This window comes from Solanum stenotomum, chromosome 10, assembly GCF_019186545.1.
Source record: "Solanum stenotomum isolate F172 chromosome 10, ASM1918654v1, whole genome shotgun sequence".
Taxonomy (NCBI): Eukaryota; Viridiplantae; Streptophyta; class Magnoliopsida; order Solanales; family Solanaceae; genus Solanum; species Solanum stenotomum.
In genome coordinates this window covers 49701914-49712527 of record NC_064291.1, presented here as the reverse complement: position 1 = coordinate 49712527, position 10614 = coordinate 49701914, and the positions used below count along the sequence as shown (strand labels likewise).

General features: G+C 33.7%; 1 protein-coding gene and 1 pseudogene across 1 annotated transcript; both read right to left on the bottom strand.

Moving 5' to 3' along the window:
* Positions 1-4321: 4321 nt before the first annotated feature.
* On the bottom strand, positions 4322-6395 carry LOC125842414 (premnaspirodiene oxygenase-like; annotated as a pseudogene).
* A 1089-nt stretch (positions 6396-7484) lies between these two features.
* On the bottom strand, positions 7485-9174 carry LOC125842415 (premnaspirodiene oxygenase-like). The gene is made up of 2 exons (XM_049521715.1): positions 8284-9174; positions 7485-8103 (listed from the first exon to the last, which is right to left on the bottom strand). Exons 1-2 carry the CDS (start codon positions 9172-9174, stop codon positions 7495-7497), a joined length of 1500 nt encoding a protein of 499 aa, XP_049377672.1. The 3' UTR covers positions 7485-7494.
* Positions 9175-10614: the final 1440 nt, after the last annotated feature.

Genomic DNA, 10614 nt, shown 5'->3' with positions numbered 1-10614 from the left:
ATGTTGTAGCCTCCCAATTATAGATGTGGCGCGCTTCACACCGATAACTAGGACTCTACAGACACGGCTTCATAGACTCCCTAGGACTCTTGAACTCTGGGCTCTGATACCAAGTTTGTCACGCCCCGAACCTACACCCTGGGCGGGACCGGCACTCGGAGACCATTGCTGGCCCCAAGCGAACCCTTGGCCTGACTTTCTTAACTCAGCGGAAACCTAACTCAACAGAATAACTTAATGCAATGCAAGTTTACACAACAACTTAACTTATAAAAATCTGGCCACAAGGGCATCTCGAATCTCGAAATAGATATTTACATATATACATAGAAGAGAGACTCAAAACTAACTGACTGACTGTCTATGAAGCCTCTAATATACCGAGATGGATGTTGGGACAGACCCCGCAATATCCTAATAGAACAAAACTAAGTACACAAAATAATTGAGTCCTCCGGAATGCAAAGAGGCTCACCACTAACTCTGGAGTGCTCAGCTGGATCAATGACGTGCAGGATGCTGATCCGGGGTACCTGCGTCTGCATCATAAAACGATGCAGGCCAACTGGCATCAGTACATGGAATGTACGAGTATGCGAGCTGGAAAAGCTAAACCAACACTTAAGCTTGAAAAGAGTACAAGAGGGAAATACTTACCTTGACTCTGTTCGACTCATGAACAATTGAACTCAAAAACATAAAGCGATAAGACACATGCCATATATAATTAGCTTGTAAAACAATGTATACAACTTAGCTCGTAAATGATAAAACAATAACCAACTCAACTTTTCTTATTTAAAAGTAATATAACTTTTGTGGGAGGTTCTTTAACCGACAACCACCATTATGAGCCCTAGTGATGATACAACGTTTTACCTCACGTTGCCCAAGGACCATCCTATACCTTGCCGTGATATAGGACCTTACTTTTTCTTAGTGGATCCACTAGGCTAATCTTACGTGATCATCTAAAAAGAATGATACGTCAAGTCCCATGTTGGCGTATGGTTCTTGTGGAGAGTTGAGTTACTATGAACTCGTGTCCCCAATTCGGTTCTCAATACTACTCCTGAAAAATACTTTGGCTCATAAGTGTCTGTAAGCACATCTTTCTTTAATTGAGATAATTACTCAAAACTTAGCCTAAGGGATCTTTTGGAAAACATGGTTCCTTTCTTACTTAAATGTAAAAACATTTAGAAACTTCTTTGGGAAGTACATAGTTCCCTAATAACTTTGGAAAAAGGACTCGACTTTATGCTCTTGACTTAACTTGAAACTTGAGACTCTTCACTTAGCTTGAAACTCTATACCCTTTTCTTGACTTGAAACTCTTTACTTAACTTGGAACTCTAAACCCTTTTCTTGACTTTAAAAGTTGAAACTACGTTAAGACGTTCAATAACGACTCTTGGAAAGCTTTAAAGACTTGCTTGGACTTACTTCTTAACTTTACTTGACTTGGCTCTAACTTCACCTTAACTTCGATCCTAACTTGCCTTGAATTGAATTACGGATTTAAGGTATATGATCACATGTTTATGGATGAATTCGGGATGTCTAAATGTACCTTAGAGTGTTGGAAACAACTAGGAAACATAGGTATAATACCTAGGAACATGCATGAGAAAGCATGGAAAGAATGGGGGAACATGGCGTCCTTGGCACTCTGCAAGGCGCGGAGCGCCAGCCCTTGAAGCTCAGAAGGCACCTGCTGGCGCTCTGAGAGGCGCGCCGCCCCAAGGGCTGGACTTCAGAGTCCTTTTTGGGGCGCGCTGGCAGGCGCGACGCGCCAGCCCCTTCCCCAGAAAACTTGACTTTTCTCCCTATTTTCTTCAACTCTAACCCATCCTTACTTCAATGGATTTAACCCCAAACACTAAGGATCATCAATCTCTCAACATACAATAGATTACAACTCAAAATACACAACCCAATCATGTCCCACAACCAACAATAACTTCAACAACACAACTAACAACATCAACAACAACTAACAACTTCAACAACTTCAACAACAAATCCAATCTTTTCTCAAATCATAAAAATGAGCTTGGTGTGTGGGGGAAAGGATCAACCCACACAAAGAACTCACATACCTTGATAGGGATCACCCCCGATGAAAATCCACGATGATCTTGACGAATCTTGTTGATCTCCTCTTTCTTCTCTTCTTCACTCTCAAGAACCCTAACTCTTTCTCTTTCAAAATGGGACAAAAATGATCCAAAGATCAGCCTAATACAACAATATAATCCCAAAAGAAATGGCTAGGGAAAAGACCAAAATGCCCTTAAAATTTCTAGACGAATTCCCTGCCAACTGCCCAACTTTCAAAGGGCATAACTCGCTCATACGAACTCGGAATTGAGCAAATCGGTGGCGTTGGAAAGATCGTTCCACAAGCTTCGCAACCATAACTGGAACTACTCCCTCCTAACTCATCCTGAGCTAGGAGTTACGACTGTTCAAAGTTGGCCAAAAACTCGTTGATTTCCACACTTAGCCAAATTTTCCAGATTTTTTTTGAATTCCTTCCAAAAATGACTATTTCCGATTTTTAAACCTCTTCATAGTTATTTCAACTTGCCGGATGTTACACAGAATTTAGAACAAATTGTGGATATCGTTGGAAAAACAATATTGATGATAAAGTTGAAGATGATACAATACCTTTGGAACCATTTACGTGGAAGGAAACACTTGCATCTAGATCTCTTCACAATTCTATGGTGCAATTCGAAAAGACATCACCAAAATTTTGGGATGCAATAAGAAAAGTTAGAGATGAATTTCAACTAGATTTAAATTTTAACAAAAAACAGAACATAATAGAATCATATTTCACTAAATTTTCTTAAATATATTTGTACTTTTAAAGAAGACCAAACTCATCGGTGGCTCCCTAAAGTTGGCACCAAGTTTCACATAGACACATCAACTGTGCGATGTTTATTTTAGACACCTCATATAAGGTCCCGCTGTATTCTTTTGACACTTTTTTTTACAATAAGAAAAAAGATGAAGGAGAGTGTAATACACTCGTTGATGACGTGACAAACAACCAGTTAAATGATTACATGTGTTATTTTAAGTTAAAAATTATTTTAAAATCTATTTAGTAAATAAAATAAAAATATTATTCTAAAAAAATCAATCTAACCCCTCCCGCATGGTAGTTGTCTTCTCTACTATACCCAACAATTTTCTTAATTTGCTCTTTAAAATTGTTTTAGATTCTTTTTTTCTTTCGATTTTAGTGTTGTTTTGAGAAAAAAAAGAGAGGAGGAGGAGGGAGACAAGGAGAGAAAGAAAGAAAAATGATAAAATATGAGTGTTGATATCCATTTTTCCCGGCGAAAAAGGTTGAATCGGAAATCGTATTTTTTCAATACACTCTATATCTCTTTTGTGTTTTTTTTTTTAAAAAAAAAAATCCTTTCTTTTACTATTTTTCATATTTATTCTTTTCTTCTTTTTAGTGTTGTTTTGTGGGAAGAGGAGGGAAAAGAAGAAAGAAAGAGAGATCAAATATGAAATATGGTGTTGTTATCCATTTATCCGGCAAAAAAGGTAGAGGGAGTTGATGATACAATGAAGAAGAAAAAAAATGACTAAAAAACGGTTTTGAATAAAAAATTTGACCTCCATTAAAGGAGTTTAAGCTTGAAAAAATGGTGGGAGGTGGTGGCTTGAAAATTGGAGAAGAAGAAGAGAAAATAAAATAAAAAATTGGTTAGATTAAGTCTTTCACGCGCTATTGTTGAGTGTATCACACTCACTTTGACATGTCAGCAAAAAACATCAAAATGACACATTGGGACCCTACATGAGGTGTCTAAGATGAACATCTCCCAGTTAATGTGTCTAAGTGAAATTTGGTGCCAATTTTAGTGGGCCATCGATGGGTTTGGCCTTTGAAGAATTATTAATTTATAATATTAATGGGACCATATATTTAAATACGGGTCTTCTAAAAATATATTATCTTATTATCTTATTGAAATAAGTGATTTTTTCCATTGGCCCAAATTGGGACCGAAGGAAATTATTATCTTAAAAGATTATTAATTAACCGAATATTAATTTAGTGAGGTTTTACGTATGTGGATTAATAGATATACTTCAGACATTATTGCTGATTAATAAGTTAACTATCATATTACTCATATCTTTTGTCAATATATTTTGGCAATTTCAATGAACAAATGAGATCATCAATCTTATTCATGAAAATTGCTTGGATTTGGTGTCAAAATCACATAACAGTATTTATGTATAATTCCAACCAAGATCAATTATTACTTTCTTAGGGGATAAACTTAGAAAGATTAAAATACAACTTTACATATATGATAATGACATTTTAATCATGTGAAATGGCAATCAAGTGAAGATCATTCTTCCTAGTTGCAGATATTCCAAGTGTTTCAGTCATATCCAGATCCTCCGGTTGTTGTCCATAAGGAAGTTTCCAATTGAAGTGATAAAGCAACTGTGCTAGCGGATACACAACATTAGCTAAACCAAAATGCATTCCTGGACACATCCTGCTTCCTGCACCAAACGGAATATACTGAAAATGATTTCCGTTAAAATCCACACCACTGTTTTCAAATCTCTCTGGCACAAAAGTTTCAGGGTCGTCCCAACTTTCCGGATCTCTTGCAATAGCCCAACCATTAACAACCACTTGAGCTTTAAGAGGAATAGTGTATCCATCAATTTTTGTTTCCTCTCTGCATTGCCTAAGGCCTAAAAGAGGAGATGCAGGGTGTAACCGTAGTGTTTCATTGATTACTAACTTCAGATACTTCAACTCTTCGACATCATTGTCATTCAAATCTTTCTTCCCTTTACAGACACATCTCACTTCTGCCTGTGCTTTGGCCATCACATTCGGGTTCTTCATCAGTTCAGACAACGCCCATTGTATTGTTGTTGATGAAGTTTCAGTTCCCCCGAAGAACATGTCCTACAACATTGAAGTTCAGCTATTAATATATGATTTTGACAAATGATGAAACTAACGAAAACTACCACTTGAGGTAGCTAGGAACTTAAGAAAACCTTTGTACATCCCATTCTATGTAACATTATGCCACGACAAAAGAACGACTTCCCATTTGTTCTAGGCTTGGTGGACAGAGTTACCTAGCTAGTACCTGTTTCTGGTGGCAGGTATCCCGTGGAATCAGTCAAGGTGCGTGTAAGCTGACCCAGACACCACAGTTATAAAAAAATAATGATAGATATACCAACAAGTAAATGAAAGATGGTAAGATTTCTACATGTTTCTTAATCTGCTCCTCTCCTGATAACAGAAACAGCTGTTATATCAAACAGTTAAAACATGAGAGAGGTAATATGTGAATGATTTTAAGATTAAGAAACTTTCACTCTTTTTTCATTCGTCTTAGTTTATGTGGCACAATAAGTGTAAACATGAACAAGACTCTCTAAATGAATGATTGCTTTGATGAGTGAAGAACCAAACTTACTAGAATGACTGCTTTGATGTTGTCATTTGTGAATGGAAATCGAAGTTCACCATTCTCCATAACTCTGAGTAAAACGTCAATCAAATCTTCACCCCCAAACTCACCGTGGCCCTTTTCCTCATTTGGTTGATTCTCTTTATGTTCATGAATAATTTTCTCCAATACTACATCAATCTTCTTATGCATACTCATCAATCTGCTTCTCGTTCCACTAATTTCGTGAAGTAATGTCCAAGAAGGAAAAAATCAGCCACATCAAATCCGCCTAATAAGGCTAGTACTTCCCTCATGATCATCAACAAATAATCTCTATCATCCCATACTTTCCCAAAAGCTGATCTACATAAAATAGAGCTAGTAAGTCTAAGAACCTTTTCAGACATATTAACTACAACATTTGGCATAGAGCGAATTGATGCCACAAGATCATGAACCTCATCTTGTCGAATTAAACTAAACGACTTGACCATCTTTGTACTAAGTAACTCTGAAATGCATATTTTGCGCATCTGTTTCCAGTAATCACCATATCTTGCAAATACAATGTCTTTTTGACTATAAAAGACTATATCAGATGTCATAAGCTCTGGCCTTGCTGCAAAACAAAGGTCATGAACTTTTAATACTTGTTTTGCCATATGCGGAGATGATACAACAACTGCATCTATTTCCCCTAACTTCAGGTACATTAGAGGTCCATATTTTTTGGATAAATTTCTAAGAACATGATGTGGAAGTGCTCCAATAAGGTGATGCATGCTTCCAATAACAGGCAATTTCCATGGACCTGGTGGCAATTTTTGGTTACTTTTTTTCGATTTTCGAAAGAAAATAGCTAAGAGGAGGAAAAAGGAAAGCAAGAATGAAACATAAATGAAATGAATCTCCATGTTTTCACACTGAGGAAGAATGCAAGAAAAATGAGGTGGTTAAATAGATAAAGCGGTTTGGTTTGTTTCGCCCTTCACGTGAAGTGACCATGTAAGTCAGTCACATGGATAATGTTCCGTCTTTCTTTTCTAAGTGAAAGATTATTCTCTTCTTTTTCTTTTTAAAATAAAATAATTGAATTTAAAAATAAATAAAGTAGCTAACATTTTTTAAATTAAGAAAAATGTAGAAAAATTAAATAATTAGACTACAACAAAAAGTAATGAAAAAAAAATTCACATCACTAACTTATTTATTAAAATCAAAATTAGTAAAAAATATATTTTATTTTTTCTTTTCATGTGACTGACCATGTAGTAAGTCACATGAAAAATGTTCGGTCTTTCTTTACACCTGAAAGATTATTCTCTTCCTTTCTATCATTTTTATTATTTTTTAAAAATATAATTAAATTTAAAAATAAATATAGTATATATATTTACTTGTTTATTTAATCTAAGATTAACATTTATTTTATTTAACAAGCAACTTATCTACTCCATTAGACTAGTTCCGGTTCGAATCTCGAGCAATTCACTATCATATCAAAATTATAATTCTCTGTAGAGTAGTTCGTATTTTTCCAATCAACTTCATTAAACATTTGAATAGATCCACATAAACTTTGGTTGACACGAGTATAGAAGTCATGTTATACTGTTGGATAATAAGCCTTCCCTTTTCTACTTTGATTTGTTGAAAACTCGTGTGCTTAAGAATCCCTGATGATTAAATAAACAAAAAATTTTACCATGACTGCAATTTTAGAGAGGCGCCAAAGCGAAAAACAACTTATGTTGTTTAATAGATATGCTTAAGATATTATTGCTGATTAAATAAGTTAACTGTCATATTACTCATATCTTTTATCAATATAGTTAGGCAATTTCAATGAACAAATCGGGAGATCATCAATCTATATTCATGAAAGTTGCTGTATAATTCCAACCAAGATCAATTATGCACTTAGAAAGATAAACTTATAAGAAAGATTGAAATACAACTTTGCATAGAGTCTGAATAGGAAATTAAGCATCATTATACTATGATAATGACATTTTTAATCATGTGAAATGGCAATCAAGTGAAGATCATTCTTTCTAGTTGCAGATATTCCAAGTGTTTCAGTCATATCCAGATCCTCCGGTTGTTGTCCATATGGAAGTTTCCAATCGAAGTGATAAAGCAACTGTGCTAGCGGATACACAACATTAGCTAAACCAAAATGCATTCCTGGACACATTCTGCTTCCTGCACCAAACGGAATATACTGAAAATGATTTCCGTTAAAATCCACAACACTGTTTTCAAATCTCTCTGGCACAAAAGTTTCAGGGTCATCCCAACTTTTAGGATCTCTTGCAATAGCCCAACCATTAACAACCACTTGGGATTTAAGAGGAATAGTGTAGCCATCAATTATTGTTTCCTCCCTGCATTGCCTAAGGCCTAAAAGAGGAGATGCAGGGTGTAACCGTAGTGTTTCATTGATCACTAACTTCAAATACTTCAACTCTTCGAGATCATTGTCATTCAAATCTTTCTTCCCTTTATGGACACATCTCACTTCTGCCTGTGCTTTGGCCATTATATTCGGGTTCTTCATCAGTTCAGACAACGCCCATTGTATTATTACTGATGAAGTTTCAGTTCCCCCGAAGAACAGGTCCTACAGCATTGAAGTTCAGCTATTAATATTTATGATTTTGACAAATGATGGAACTAACAATAAGTGTAAACATGAGCATTCACTCATTTTTCATTCGTTTTTGTTTATGTGATACAATAAGTGTAAACATGAACAAGACACTAAATGAATGATTATTTTGATGAGATAGAACAAACTTACTAAAACAATTGCCTTGACGCTGTCATTTGTGATTGGAAATTGAAGTTCACCATTCTCCATAACTCTTAGTAAAACGTCAATCAAATCTTCACCCCCAAACTCACTGTTTCCCTCTTTTCCATTTGCTCGATTATCTTTATGTTCATGAATTATTTTCTCCAATATTACATCAAACTTTTTATGCATACTCTTCAATCTGCTTCTCATTCCACCAATTCCATGAAGTAATGTCCAAGAAGGAAAGAAATCAGCCATATCAAATCCGCCAGATAAGGATAGTACTTCCCTCATCAACATCAACAAATTATCTCTATCATCCCATACTTTTCCGAAAGCTGATCTACATATAACAGAGCTAGTAAGTCTAAGAACCTTTTCAGATATATTAACCACAACATTTGGCGTAGAACGAATAGATGCAACAAGATCATGAACTGCATCTTGTCGAATTAAACTAAATGACTTGACCATCTTTGCACTAAGTAACTCTGAAATGCATATTTTACGCATTTGTTTCCAGTAATCACCATATCTTGCAAATACAATGTCTTTTTGACTATAAAAGACTATATCAGATGTCATAAGCTCTGGCCTTGCTGCAAAACAAAGGTCATGAACTTTTAATACTTGTTTTGCCATATGCGGAGATGATACAACAACTGCATCTATTTCCCCTAACTTCAGGTACATTAGAGGTCCATATTTTTTGGATAAATTTCTAAGAACATGATGTGGAAGTGCTCCAATAAGGTGATGCATGCTTCCAATAATAGGCAATTTCCATGGACCTGGTGGCAATTTTTGGTTACTTTTTTTCGATTTTCGAAAGAAAATAGCTAAGAGGAGGAAAAAGGAAAGCAAGAACGAAACAGAATTGAAATGAATCTCCATGTTTTTACACTGAGCAAGAAAAACAAGAAAAAATAGGTGGTTAAATAGGTATACGGGTTTGGCTTTGTTTGGCCCTTTCACATGAAGTGACTATAGTCACGTGGAAAATGTTCGGTCTTTCTTTTCGTGTGAAAGGTTGTTCTCATCTTTTTATCTTTTTTATTTTTCTTTTTAAAGATATAATTAAATTTAATATAAATATAGTACTTAACTTTTTTTAAAATTAATAAAAATGCATGAAAATCAAAATAATTAGACTACAACAAGAAGTAATTAAAAAAAAACTAAAATCACTAACTTATTTGTTAAAATCAAAATTAATAAAAAATAGATTTTATTTTTTTTATTCATGTGACTGACCATAAGCTCTTCCTCTCTATCATTTTTATTATTTTAAAAAATATATATAATTAAATTTAAAAATAAATATAGTAACTATTTAAAAAAATAATAATAAAATTATAGGAATATTAAATAATAAGACTACAACGACAAGTAATTAAGAAAATACTAAAATCACTAACTTATTTATTAAAATTAAAATTAATAAAAAAAAACATATATATTCTTTATACTTCTTTTCTTTTATTATTTTTTTTTTCATTTATTTCTTTATTCATTTATTTTTCTGTATTTTTTTCTTTATTTTTCCCCTTTTTCCATTTTCTTTTCCTTCATTTTATTTTTGCATTTTTTTTATTTTATTTTGAATTTCTTTATTTCCCGTTCCTTCTTTTCTCTTTTCTCCTTTTTTGGATTATTTTTTTATTCTTTATTTTTTTCATTAGCTTTTTTCCCGAATCATAATATTCTTTATATTTTTACCATAATTTAATTTCATATATTTTGTTATAGTATCATTTATCATTGCTTCAATTCTTTAGTGAGACCTCTATGCATTGATGCATGCTTCGATCTTTTAGTTCTTTAGTGAGACCTCCATGAAATCATCACAATATATCTAAATATTTTTATGGTATCATTGATGCATGCTTCAATCCTTTAGTCCTTTAGTGAGTACTCTTCCATGCTATCATCACACTATATCTATCTATGTTTTAGTTTGGCATAAATCATAATATATATGCCCTAAGTTCTTTGTTATCTTTAAAGAGTGTTAGATTTGTTGTTTTTGAAAAACTGATGATTAGGTTTTGTTCTTTAAATCTTTAAAATTCATATTTTAAATTTGAGTTTATTTTAAATAGATGTAGGTGTTGATGACTCATATGTTAGATTATTGATATTCGAAAAACAAGTTAATTTTAGGCAAAAATCTGTTTGCGCAAAAGTGCTTAAAGTTCAGGAAAAAAACAGTTAAACTTCTGTCATATATGCGTTAAGTTCATAAAAAAAAAAACTAATTGAAGTTCAAGAAAAAAATCAGTTGATTTGTCAAATATGTATGCCCTGAGTTCAAACAAAGAATGGTTAAACCTT